At 49.1% G+C, this 13427-nt stretch overlaps 2 protein-coding genes across 4 annotated transcripts in view; one reads left to right on the top strand and one right to left on the bottom strand.

Moving 5' to 3' along the window:
- Positions 1-6479, bottom strand: part of POMT2 (protein-O-mannosyltransferase 2) — a 52349-nt gene extending 45870 nt beyond the window's left edge. Inside the window, exon 1 of the mRNA XM_006864772.1 lies at positions 6022-6479. Coding sequence (XP_006864834.1) covers positions 6022-6479 — 458 coding nt within the window. The remainder of the gene's footprint in view (positions 1-6021) is intronic.
- A 259-nt stretch (positions 6480-6738) lies between these two features.
- Positions 6739-13427, top strand: part of GSTZ1 (glutathione S-transferase zeta 1) — a 22003-nt gene continuing 15314 nt past the window's right edge. Inside the window, exons 1-5 of one of the 3 annotated variants that reach the window (XM_006864770.1) lie at positions 6739-6753; positions 10609-10660; positions 12395-12462; positions 12863-12943; positions 13261-13386. In XM_006864770.1, the coding sequence (XP_006864832.1) occupies positions 6739-6753; positions 10609-10660; positions 12395-12462; positions 12863-12943; positions 13261-13386 (342 nt within the window). Of the gene's footprint in view, positions 6754-10309; positions 10328-10608; positions 10661-12394; positions 12463-12862; positions 12944-13260; positions 13387-13427 lie in introns of those variants that run through there. The other 2 variants (XM_006864769.1, XM_006864771.1) reach the window with 2 other exon arrangements.

Raw genomic sequence — 13427 nt, 5'->3', positions numbered from 1 at the left:
TGGGGTGGCGCTGTGGGTTAATGCACTGGACTGCAAAGTCAGTTTGAATCGCAAGGTCAGTGGTTCAGGCTCACCACCTGCTCCTTGAAAACCTTATATAGGGTCGTTATGGGTCAGAACCAACTTGACGGCACTTAGCAACAACAACAACAGGAACATTAAATATACCATGGACTGCCAAAAGACAAAAAAGTCTGTGTTGGAAGAAGTTTAGCTACAATGTTCCTTAGAAAGGAATAAGGTGAGACTTTGTCTCACATACTGTGGACACGTTATCAAGAGGGACCAATCCCTGGAGATCAAGCTTGCTAAAATAGAAGGTCAGTGAAGAAGAGGAAGCACTTCAACAAGATGAACTGATACATTAGCTGCAACAATGGGCTCAAACATAGGACCTACTGAGCTAGCAGTACTTCATTCTGTTACACATAAGCTCGCTATGAGTCGGAATCGACTTTGACAGCACCTAACAACAAGTGACTTGACGGCACTTAACAGCAACAATGACAACCTACAGCTCAGAAGATGATTATCCAGCCCCAGATCAGCTTCCATAAACAGTCCCTACCCACCTACCACATATGGAGCAAAATATGTTTTTTCCTGTAATATTCTTACATGTACTCAGTGATTCCAATAGATGGGCAGCAGAATAATCTGTCATACACACTGCTTGACAGGTAAGAATGGTTGGCATGGTGATGTCAAAGAGAAATGACATCAAATCAGTGTGATAAAATCGATATACAGAAAGGGAGAGAGGTCCAGCGCCAGCTCCACAACTTACTGACAGCCTGACCTAGAAAACTCATTCTTGTTCTCTGGACTTCTTTTCTCATCTACCCAATGAAGACAATAATAGTATCTGCCATGTCCCTCTCCCTAATCTGAGTTAGTGGTCGCCTCACATAATGTATGTATAAGAAAACTGGAAAGTACTACACATGGTGGGCATTATTTAAACTGTCCCAGTAATTGTGCTTTATTCTGAAGTTTTCTTGGAAACATACTGAAAAAGGGGCATGAAATTTGTACTTTGAAAGTTTCCGAAGTAAAACTAGCAGTGACATTCACTTTTCCCCTTGGCTTTTATTGTTTGTGTCAGGAGAGACAGCCCTCCACAGGTCTCTCTTGCTCCTACATGTCTTGCGGAGTATGCCAAGATTGCAAGGCCCTAACTCTTTAGCCAGACCATTTCTCAGAGTCATATTTGCAGCAGACAACCCTGAGGGAAAAGGTAGCATTTACCTCTGGGACCAAGAGCAGACTTGCTTACTGCTTGTTAAAAAAGAATGGATTCTCCAACACCACTATTTCTCATCTGGGATGTAATCCACTGCATATGCAGGCATCCATCTGGACCTCTGGCATTACATGGGACTTTGGGGACAAGAGGCACAAATGCCAACATGCGGATGCTCATCGTCTTGCTCAGCCATGAGGAAAAAATTAAGTTCTTTGTCTCTGATCTTCCATCAGCATCCAAGAAATAGTAACAAGCTAACTTATTAGCTTGCAAATGTCACAAAATAAATTCCCAGATGACAGTGTTGGTGACAAGTAAGGGATGTGAGAGAAAGAACATGAACTCCGGTAGTGAGTGCTCTTGCCCCAGTATGCTGGTAAGAGACCCCAGTGCACTCCCCATTAATGAGGCTGAGCAGAGATGGGGAGAACTGAAGCCAGCCAGTCTCCGTCTCCATGCTACCTTAGTGGCTGCACTCTCTTCTGGGTAGAAGGAAGAAGGGATGGAATCATGACAATGATGAGGGCACAAGCCTGGCATGGCAGCTACAACCAAGAAACAATACTGCTGTTGAATCAAGGCATCTCCACAGTGTAAACACATAGCGCCAACCATGAGGACCCAAATACAGAAGTTTGGGTAGAACAAAAGTACTGAAAGATTCCTTGAGTAAGTTGCATGCAGCTGCTCAAGGTGCAAGTCAAGTGTTTTGCTTTCAACTTGAAAGATTAGATAGGAACCTTCTGGGGCAGTGAGTTTGTGTTAATGGAGGAGGAACAACTCCAAAAGGGAGAGTGAGGATGATTACATAACTCAAAGAATGGAATCAGTATCACTGAATTGCACATGCAGAAACAGTAGAATTGGTGTGTTTTGCTGTGTACATTCTCAGCAATAACAAATACACCAGAATAGTGTTTTTCTTTGTGGAAATAAAGCCACTCTCTCCCTCCCTTTACCATGACTTCACCCCCTCTACCTCAACCCCAGCTACTTTAAAGAGTAAGATTATTAAAGAAGGGCCCCAAGTCTCCATGTCCTCAAAAGCAACATTCATTCCCATCCCACAACATCCAGTATGCTGGGGAAGTCCAGGGAGAAAGACCCGAACTCTTCCGGCTTGGTTGGATGCAGGTGTCCTACCAGTTCTGGGAAGGAGCTCTGGTAACGTAGTGGTTACAAATCAGACTGCGAACCTCAAGGTCAGCAGTTCAACACTACCAGCTGTTCCACGGGAGAAAGATAAGGCTTTCTGCTCCCGTAAAGATTTACAGCCTCGGAAACCCTGTACAGGGCAGCTATTAGTTGGAACCAACTCCACGGTTCATAACCACCACCAGTCTTGGGAGAGAGAATTTGCTAAGCATGGAGGAGTTGGGGGGGGGAGGGAGGCGCCTAAGATGTTGAGGAATGTGTGTAGGGGTGGAAACAAAAGGGCCCAGGAAATATACTGGGAAGGAAGTGGTGCCAAGCTATGGAGGGACTGAAGAAAGAAGCCTCTCCTGAGGCATGCCTACCAGACTCTAGAGTTCAAATCCCCACAGGAGGGGGACATACCCACATTTAACTGACAGGGCTGGAGCCAAATTCTCAGCGGGGAAGGGAAGCTAAAGTGATCTATGGGCAGAGCTCTGTGGGTACATCAATGACTTCTTGTTGCGGTTTCTGGTAAATGTGTAATTGGTATTGATCCTTTAAGTGTCCAACAAGATGACCCAGTTCAGGGACAGCTGCTTGTAAAGAGGTGACGCTTGTTCCTCCTAGGTGGTCCAGAAAAATAATCTAGAAATCCCAGGGAGAAAAGTGAAATCACAGGCTTCAAAGACTCAGCAGTGCTGGACTAATGAGAGAGGCCACTCCTCAGGACAACAGCGCCATCTGCTTGACCCAGGAACCACATACATCATTTTTTTAAAGGGCAGTTAAGCCTTGGGCTGCTATTTTCCAACCCAGCAGTCTTTCTGCGGGAGAAAGATCAGACAGTAAGCTTCCATAAAGATTTACAGCCTTGGGAGCCCTAGGGAGCAGTATTACTCAATAGTATTACGTTCCTATGAGTTCCAGTTGACTCGATGGCAGTGAGCTTGGGAAAGCACCTTAGTGGCACAATAGTTAAAGTGTTCAGCTGCTAATAAAATCAGTGGTTTGAGCCTACCAGTTGCTCTACAGAAGAAAGATGTGTCAGTCTACTTCCGTAAAGATTACAGTTCTATTCTGTCTATAAGGTCGCCATGAATTGGAATTGATAAGATGGTAATGGGTAAGATCAGCCCACTACCAAGCTTTGTTTTTGTTTTTGAAATTCCTGTCTAGCACTGAACTGCTATCTGCATGGTTCAAACTTACCAGCCACTCCTCAGAAACCCTATGCAGGGTCGCTAAGAGTCAAAACCAACTCTATGGCATTTAACAACAACTAAGCTTTTGTTGAAATTGAGTGCCTGGTCCATGAAGGCCTTAAGATGACACACTGGCCTGATAGCCCCACTTTGAAGCCAGTCAAATTAGACTCTATGGCTAACTTCTCAGGGTTTTGTCTGTCAAATGGAAACTGACAGATTCAAGAGTATCCTGGAAGCACCTTGGTTTTATATGATAAAGTAGCAGCTTCCCCTTTGAGGGAAACTAACTTCCACACCAACACCTAAAGCAAAGCCACTGGCTTAATAAAGCCCTAGGTTGACAGGGGTTCTCTAAATGCCTGTGTCTGGGTCAATGAGGGTTTTTGTTATTGAAAACAGCCTTCTAGTCAGTCTCTAACTCATTGCGCCTCCAGCTATGGACAACAGATCCAAACAATGCCCAGTCCCACACCATTCTGGAGGCCAGGGGTGGATTAAACCACTGTGATTCATAAGGTTTTCAGTGTCTGACTTTTGGAAGTACAGCACCGGGCTTTCCCTCTTAGTCTGTCTTCATCTGGAAGCTCCACTGAAACTTGTTCAGCATCAAAGCAACACACAAGCCTGCACTGACAGACAGGTGATAGCTGGGAATTAAACTCCAACCTACAGCACGGAGGTCTGGTGTGGGCTCTGCGTGATGATGTGCTGGATTGCAAGGTCGGTTTAAAGTGCAAGGTTGGCAATTCAAACTCACCAGCCGCTTCTTTTAAGCCCTATACAGGACTGCTATGAATCGGAACTGACTAGATAGCACTTAACAAAAACAACAACTTACAGCACGGAAAGTAAGAATTCTACCACTGAGTCACAGTGAAGTTCAAGTATCTTCTAGGCAGCATCAGAAATTGTCAAGAACTGAAATTGCTCCTCAAAAATCAACTCAAAAAGATCTCTGGGCCTACTTTCACCTCTTCACTTCCTCCTGACCCACACACAGTAGGGAAGCAGGGGGTTCTCCCATGCAGCTACCAACTGGATCCTCTTGTCTACCAACTGGGTAATGATCAGGATGCAAGGGGTGAGGAGCTAGAAAAACAGACAAGAGTGCTTCAAAAATTCATAGAAATTTTCCATTCTATTTAATTCCATTTTTTCCACGAACTTTTCAAAGGCCCCTCTCATCATGAAATATTGAGATTCTTTCCTGATCATTCCTGGGTATGAATCCCAAGATTCAGTTCTGTCTAGTTCAGCCTCGGAAACACTGTGCAGGGTCACTATGAGTCAGAACCTACTCCACGGTACTTAACAACAACAACAACAATAATGGAGTCCTAAGGAGCTCTGGTAGCGTAGTGGTTACGAATCGGGCTGTGAACCTTAAGGTCAGCGGTTCGAAAACTACCAGCCGCTCCGCGGGAGAAAGATGAGGCTTTCTACTCCCGTAAAGATTTACACCCTCGGAAACCCTATACAGGGTCGCTATGGGTCGGAACCGACTCGATGGCACTTAACAACAACAACAACAAGGAGCTCTGGTAGCATAGTGGTTATGAATTGGGCTGCAAAACACAAGGTCAGCTGTTCCGTGGGAGAAAGATGAGGTTTTCTGCTCCCATAAAGATTTACAGCCTCGGAAACCCTGTACAGGGTCACTATGAGTCGGAACCAACTCCACGGCACATGACCACAACCACTAGTTCATAGTTCAGTCTCCTGGATTGTCTTGTTGAACTGACATGGCCCTAGAGCATAAAGATAATGATGTTAGTTAGCGCACAGCTTGCATGCCTGCCCCCTTATGGGCCAAGATGCAAGACATAATGGGTCAATCTTCTAAAGAGTCTTGGTGGTGCAGTGGTTAAAGCACTCTGCTGCTAACCAAAAGATCAGCAATTTGAACCTTTCCACTGGGGAGAAAGATTTGGTAGTCTGTTTCCACAAAAAGACTTAGTCTTGGAAACCTTATGGGGCAGGTCATGGAATCAACTCCAATGCAGTGAGTTGGAACACCTCAGACACCCCATAGGTACAAGAAGGAAGAGGAAAACAAGCGGTATTCTCTTTGGTTTCTAGGCCCAGTGCTACAACCAAGTCCCACGCAAGTAGCGGCCGCTGTAGTTGTTAAATTGTCTTTGAACTATGGAAAACAGACATGGCTGGACTTGAGCTATTCTGATGTGCCAGAGGTTACATCAAAACACTGACTGCTTCCCCCCAGATTCTAAGAATGCCAATGCCACCCACCAGAACAAAATGAGTTCTTGTCAGAAGCAACCATCAATAACTTCAGTTTCCCCTCTACCGCACCCCCCGCCCCAACTCCTGATAATATCGCCCCGCCTCCTCGTGTCCAGAGCCAATCAGAAGTAGGCGTTCCGCCCCCCACCCAGTTGCCATGGTGCCAGCTAAGTTCCTCCCATCACTCACCAGATGTGTGGTGGCTCATCCAGACGGTGGAAACGGGTAGCGAAGGATAGCAGCGTCACCAGGACCAGCAGGGCCCACCGGCCGGCTGCCTCGAGGCGCCGCGAGCCCTGAGCAGGCCGTTTGGGGCTTCGCGCTGCATCTTCAGTGGCCATGTCTGGGCCCACGGTCCTAGCTGCCTGGGGTCCACAGCGACCCCGCCGGGCGCGCAGCTCAGACCCTGAGAGGCTTCCGCCCATTGCGGGCGGCATCTTTCCCCTCCTCAGAATAACCCTTCGGCCCAGCGGCAGGCTGGGTCTGGTCAGCCGCCCCGCCAAGAAATAACAAACGGGCAGCGCGGGGTGGCCCGGGAAGTGTAGTTCTCTCCTTCGGCAGCGGGGCGCTGAGTCCCGGGCTCTGGGCTGGGCGGGAAGCGTGGTCGCCGCCCGGGCCGCTAGGAGGCGGCTGCTGGAGTAGAGCATGATGGGACTGGTAGGATCGGGGAGGACTGGGCTGGCGAGAAGATGGGATCAAGGAACTGCACTTCCCAACAGTGCCCGGAGTGGGGGCGTGGCGGGAGGTCGGAGCGAACTAGAAGAGCGAGTTAAAATCATTCTAGTCTAGCCTTCGCTTTACCAAGAAGAAAGCCAAGAGTCTTCACTGGGTCTTAATCGACGGCAAGTCGGCGACTTCTAGGAGCGAAGTTTCTAGCCCTGGAAGAGGGGTCTGTAGAAGAGTGAGATGCAAGCTGGGAAGGTCTGTGTCACGCATCTAGGGAGGTGCGCTAGTTAGACTCAGAGAATTCTTAGGGAACGGGGTCAAAGGCGAGCCGCTCTGACAACGACTCCCAGAATGCAGTTTGTCGTGCCGGTCTCTCTGCGCCTGCGCACTGTCCGCTGGAGTCTGGCCCATGTTGGATCGGACCCAACCCGGTTGGAGCTTGCTGGAGGGAGTCGTGTCACTTTTCTCTCTGGTTCATACCTACTGCCCCGACCAATATAGGGTCTCCAGATGTTGCCCCTGGCCTCTCTTCCCCACAGTGCTGCGTGTTCCTCTACTAGGCGGTCAGCACTTTCTAACAAAGGATGGCCTAGGGCTGCTTGCTTTTGGAGACAGCATCTGGATGAGTGTAGACAATGGCCCATTAAAACAATCACTTGGGGAGCTTCCTGAGAACTTACAGGATCCCTTCTCAGGGCTACCTTACAAATCTGGAGAAAAGGACCTGGGTAAATAAGCACACCCAATGATTCTTAATCATACTAAAGCTTAAGGACTGCTGTTGTTAGAAAGATGGAATATAGCATCCCATTAACGTATAGAAGCCCTGTTTGCTCAATAGTTAAGTGCTTGCTAACCTAGAGGTTAGGGGTTTGAACCCACCACCAAAAGCTCCACAGGAGAAAGAGGGGGCAGGCTGCTTCTGTAAAGATTGACAGCCTTGGAAACACTCTGCCTTATAGGATCACTATAGGTTAGCAATGAGTCTTTTTGGTTGAATAGTTTTTGATTTAATCGTCCACTGCCATTGAGAGTCATTGTTGGTAAGTGCCACTGAGTCAGTTCACTCAGCTACCCGGTCCAGGGTTTCCAAGGAGCTGCTGGTGAGTTTCAACCGCTGACCCTGTGGTTCAAATTGACCTTGTGGTCCAGTGCTTTATCCCACAGTGCCACACCAGGACTCCATTGACACTCATAGTGACCCTGTTTGGGGTTTCTGCGGTTGTAAATCTTTATGGGCGTGCAGCTGGTGGGTCTGAACTACCAATCTTGCAGTTAGCAGTCCAGTGCTTATACTACAGCTCCAGTGTTGTTGGTGTTAAGTGCCCTTGAGTTGGTTCTTACCCATAGAGGCCCTGTATAGGGTTTCCAAGGAGCAGCTGGTGAGCTTGAACCACCGGCCTTGCAATTCAAATGACTTTAGGATTCCTTTAATATTGTATAGCCTTCTCATCTCCAAGTAGATTTTAGGTGTCTTTCTCAAAAATCACATGTAACAAATTGTTTAGAAATAAGATCTGGGAGAGTAATGTTATGCACTGTCAGGAATCCAGAATTGGATTGTAAACAAAATTCTTCCAGGAGTGGGTCTGAGATGAATACTTACGTGATGACGTGATGAGTTTACCCTAGCAATTTGCTTCCATAAAAATTACAGCTAAGAAAACCCTATGGGGAAAGTCTACTCTGTCATGTGGGGTTGCTATGGTCGAAATCAACTCTGTAGCACCCAACAACATCCGTGTCCGGGGTCCTGCTTTTAAAGGCACCAGCTGTAAAAATGATGTGGCAACAGCATCAGACCTCATTCTAGCTTCATATGAGGAAGGAGAGAAAATCATTATCAGCATCAGCCCAAGGCTGTAGGTCAAACCTACCTCCATCTGAAAACCTTTTTAACAATTCTGACACCAGCTGTCCCTGTACTTCTCTGGTGGGTTCAATAATTCACTGCTGTGGCCACACAGAACTCACAAACAATATGGTTATGGGTTTATTAGGGAAGGAACGGGTTACAGTTTAGGATCAGGACAACACAGGATACAGTTCTTTGGTCAACAGCTTCTTCTCAGCTATGCCCACAGGGAGGCCTCTCCCCAGCCTCTGCTCTCCTTCTGTGGGTTGGCATACCCTCTGACCCACTGTCGCTGCCTTCATGGGCTCACTCATCTCACACCAGTCTCCTGGATTAGCTGCCACCATTGTTCGCCATCTTACGCCATCTCTGATGTTACAGCGTTCTAGCTCCTGGGTCTTAGTGTAAGAAACATGGGTCCAAAGGACACGCTCCACTGCCATCTCTTCTTGGTGGTAGTGAGGTTCCCCTTCCCGCCTCTGGGGTGATGAGTCTTAAGCTTAGCTGGATGGCAAAATTGGCCAATCCCTTCCTTAGGGTTTCGTATACAATTGCAAGTTCCCACCTCACAAGAGTGCCAAGCACCTTATTTTTATTGTTGGCAAGCTGTCCAATTCCTGTGGTGCCATAGCCCTCACCAGCTGTTCCTCGGAAACCCTATGCAGGGTCGCTATGGGTTGGAACCGATTCGACAGCACTTAACAACAACAACAATCCAATCATTGGACTCCTGGTGTGGAGCTGTAGGATAAGCACTGGCCTGTAGACTACAAGGCCGGTGGTTTAAACCCACCAACCGCTCCTCAGAAATCCTATATGAGTTCAATATGAGCCAGAACTGACTCAACGGCAATTGACAACGATAACCCAATTATTTGGTAGGAGTTACAAGGCTATGGTTATTGTTGGTTGTTGGTAAGTGTCGTCCAGCTGACCCCAACCCATAGTGACCCTGGATAGGGTTTCCGAGCAGCAGCTGGTGAGCTTGAACCACCGACCTTGCAGTTCAGATGGCTCTGCAGTCTGGCGCATTAGCCCACAGCACCACACCAGGACTCCAACAAGTCATGGTTAGAGAGGTCTTATAAAAGTGATCCATTACATTACAACTGGTTACCCAAGAAGCACCAAAGAAATGAACTATTACATCTCTTTAAACTCAGCTTCTACCAGGGACCTAGAGGGAGCAAAAATGTGAGAAGTGAGCCAGGTAAGGAACATGGCAGATCAAAAAGGGGGCTACTAAGAGGCTTCAATTGTTGCTATTCAGTAACCCAAGCTCTCTCTGTCCAGATTTTAAAAGAAAAAACAGACAAGAGCATTTGTATATGAAACATCCCAATTTTTAAATGTTGGCCACTAATTAAAATGTTTTACGACATGGGTGAGGGCCAGATAGAACCACCATGGTAGCTTGCCACCTTAACATTGGAACAAATGGGCATACACATCCATGGCTATTTTAATGAGGCCAACGAGAGCCTAGAGGGCTAGTGGCTTGAAGGAGACATCACCAAAGCATCAAAGAATTAGAATCCCAGCCACTGCCAGAAGGAATCTAAGCTGTCACTTTAGGGCAACCCCTTGTTTTACAGACAGGGAGCTAAAGACTAGAGAAGGGATGGGGTTTGTCCAATGTCACACAGAACCCGATCCTGCCCTGGGATAGAACCCAGGTATACCAGCTCCCAGCCCACTGCAGCACAGAAATTACTGCCTCAGAAATAGGCCACCCTGTCTGCATTTGGGACACCAGGAAATTGGATGTTATTTTCATAAGCAACTTTCCACAAGTTGGAAAGATGCCCTTTCTGACCAGAGTCAAAGTTCCCCAGTTGCCTGTCTAGGTCTGCTTCCCCATTGGCTCATGGGAACCACCCCTTCAGAGTTCCTCCCCCTGCCCCACCACACTGAGAGACAGTTCCTAGGATCTGAGGGTCACCTCACCGGGGCACAATGGCTGAGTCCAGAAAGGTAAGGAATGCACTCCCCGGCTGGCTGCCCCTTCAGGGGCCTCTCCAATCTCAGGAATTCATGTCTGTACAGTTTAGATCCAAGAGACCTCACATAGTCTGTGGCTGCTGAACCAGAGTTGCTTAGATGCAGCTGTAAGGAAGGAGGCCCAGCAGGGTGGAAAAAAACTGCTGGCTCAGAGCACATTGGTGGGGGCCAGTGCCCCCTTTCCAGTGGGGCTCTTGGGGCTGGGAACCCACTGAGCATGGGTTAATGTGCACCCTCATCTTCTCTCTTCTCAGCCTGTCCTCTACTCCTATTTCCGAAGCTCGTGCTCATGGAGAGTTCGAATTGGTAAGACCTGTGCCTCCACCATTCCGTGCACCTGGGTGGATGGGTGGGCTGGACAGAGCCCGGCCTGCAGAACTTACGTGGAACAAAAGGGTGCTCTTGTCAGGAAGGCTTTCCCCTAACAACCAGCATCTTCAGTCTCCTGGATACCCCATCCCTGAATGGCACCTCCGGGCGGAAGTCCAACAAGAGGAGCCAGGAGTGGGAGGAAAGGGGCTGATTTTTCTCTGGGAACTGACCACACTGCCCTCCAGAGCTCCTTAGCAACCATGTTTAAAGCAGGCTCACAAAATCCAGAGGCCCCTGGTAACTGGCAGGGGAACAGCTGGCGTTGCTCAGTTCTTATCTTATTTGGTCTGACAAATTAAACAGAACTGGGCCAGGCCAGTGAGTGAGAGCCATGTCAGCCCATTGGTTTTGGAGAATGAGGAACTAGGGCCCTCTGGTTTATTCCCTTTCCTCAGCTTCATCCAGCCCTTGGCAAAGGCCATCCTCTCGGGTGGCAGCTCATAATGAGGGAACGCTCTGCTAAGTGCTTTTGTGTGCATGATTCCATTTCAACCTGAACAACCCTGGGAGGGAGGCACAGACGAGGAAACTGAGGTACACTGACCACAATCATGCAGTATGAGGCCAGAGAGCTGGAACTTAAAGCGAGGGAAATGTCCTAAAGTCCGTGTTCTGACATTATGCTGCCTGTCACTCGTTCAAGACCATAGTTAGCAAATGAATTTGATGAAATACGAACTTGGGCCGCCTGACTCTGGAGCCTGGCCCGAATGGTTCAGGCTCCTTCCAAGACCCCTGTCCCTACACTTCAGTCACTTGGTATGTGCTAAAATCAGTAAGACAGGAGCACTGAAGGATCAAAGAAAAGGCTTCCAGGGAGACTCCTTCCCCTGGCTGGGCGGAAGTGAAGCCTTGTGAGTACTGTCTCAGCAGGGCCTATTGACACTGCCCTCTTCCATCTTCTCCAACACCTCTACTTCCAGAGTGGAGCAGCAGAGGGATTCCCACACTCGCTGGCTTCAACTAGGTCTCCTCTTATTCTCCTCCCTGGCTTCTTTGCCCTTGTTCTTGAAATCCCATTACCTTTTCACCCACAAGTATGCATCTACATAATCTCCTTTCCGGTTGATTCAAGCATGTTTACTAATCTGCTTCCCCTAGAGAAAACGCCCAAGGGGGCTGGAGAGGAAATGTAGGCACCGGAAGTCCCAGCAGTGCTCTGGGACCACCCAAGAGCTCTGCTGTTTCCCTTGGAATCCATAGTCAACAGCCTTGAGGACAGAGCTATCAGAGTGAATAGATCGGAAAGGGGTTCTCTGATCAGAAAAAGTGGCATCTGCTCTTGGGTGCTGTGTGGTCACTTGAGCAAGACAAGCATGCTCTTTGGGGGAGTTGTCCCTTAGACACTGTAGTAGGGAGTACTTGCATGCATCCAACAAATGACACTGTTGAAGCCCCATGGTGAGGGGATGGAGAAAAGGGGATGAACAACACCAGGCACACGCCTTTGTAGCACTGTGGATGCAGAGAGTGAGGACAGGATCATAGACCTGGTGTGGGCATGAATGGTGCAAGGAAAGCTGAAGCAAAGGCAATAGAGCCAACCTGGGCCTCAGACACCCAGCAGGAACCGCACTGTGCGACCTGATGTCTCCCTGGGAAGGGCTGTCCCCATGCTGGTTCCGCCAGAGGTCATCCCCTGACTTTGTTGTCTGCGGTCTCCCCCAGCTCTGGCCTTGAAAGGCATTGACTATGAGACAAAGCCCATCAACCTTGTGAAGGATGGGGGACAGCAGGTAAGGAGGCCACCCCGGGGTTAGGGTGTGGGAACAGGGCCTTGGGAAGGTATGCAGACTTCTGCCTAGATAAACCTGCACACTGTGGTTCTCACAGCCAGGACATGATTCCAGGCTCCACACCGCAGCCCAGCCTCTCCCTGCCCGGCTCCAGGAGGAGTGGTAGCCGGCTAGGGTAGAGGGAAAAGCACACAACCAGGCTGGTGGGATGATGCCTGTAACTCAGCAGCCCTCGGGGGCTGGAATGCACACATCTCCCTGGACTCCTGCCCCAGGAGCCAGGGCCTTCCCCTGGGCAGGGGGCCTGGAGGGGTGGCCAAGCTGGGGTGGTCCTCCTGCTTGCCTGGTTCTCTAGGTAGTTCAGGCCAGACCACTCAGCCCATCAGCCTTGTCTCCACAGTTCTCTGAAGAATTTCGGGCACTAAATCCCATGAAGCAGGTACCAGCCCTGAAGATTGATGGAATCACCATTGGCCAGTCAGTGAGTGTGGACTTGCTGGAGCCTTTGCATGAGAGGAGGACCTTACATTTCTTCTTGTTTATGTGTGGTCAGGGTGCCTTGCACATAGAGGAAAGGAGAGAGGGAGTGAGAAAAGTTGTCCTGGGAAGTGAGCGGGGAGACTCAAGCATGTGGGGATCCAAGGTCTGCCGCGCAAGAGCTCAGAAAGAAGGCTTCCTCAGGGAGGCCTTGCCTTTACAGGGCTCCAGCTCAGGAGGGAGCAGGAGTTTTCTGGCCCTGTTTCCTCTGGTCCAGGGGTCCAGGGCCCTCTCCCTACCTCACTGTTCCTCTCTGAACAGCTGGCCATCATTGAGTACCTGGAGGAAACTCGGCCCTCTCCTCGACTCCTGCCTCAGGACCCAAAGAAGAGGGCGAGCGTGCGCATGATTTCAGACCTCATCGCTGGTGGCATCCAGCCTCTGCAGGTATGGCCTTTATAGCCCTGCATCCTCTTAACACGCACACC

This window comes from Chrysochloris asiatica, unplaced genomic scaffold (assembly GCF_000296735.1).
Source record: "Chrysochloris asiatica unplaced genomic scaffold, ChrAsi1.0 scaffold00070, whole genome shotgun sequence".
Taxonomy (NCBI): Eukaryota; Metazoa; Chordata; class Mammalia; order Afrosoricida; family Chrysochloridae; genus Chrysochloris; species Chrysochloris asiatica.
The sequence above is the reverse complement of the archived record's forward strand: the minus strand, read 5'-3'. Positions and strand labels throughout refer to the sequence as shown.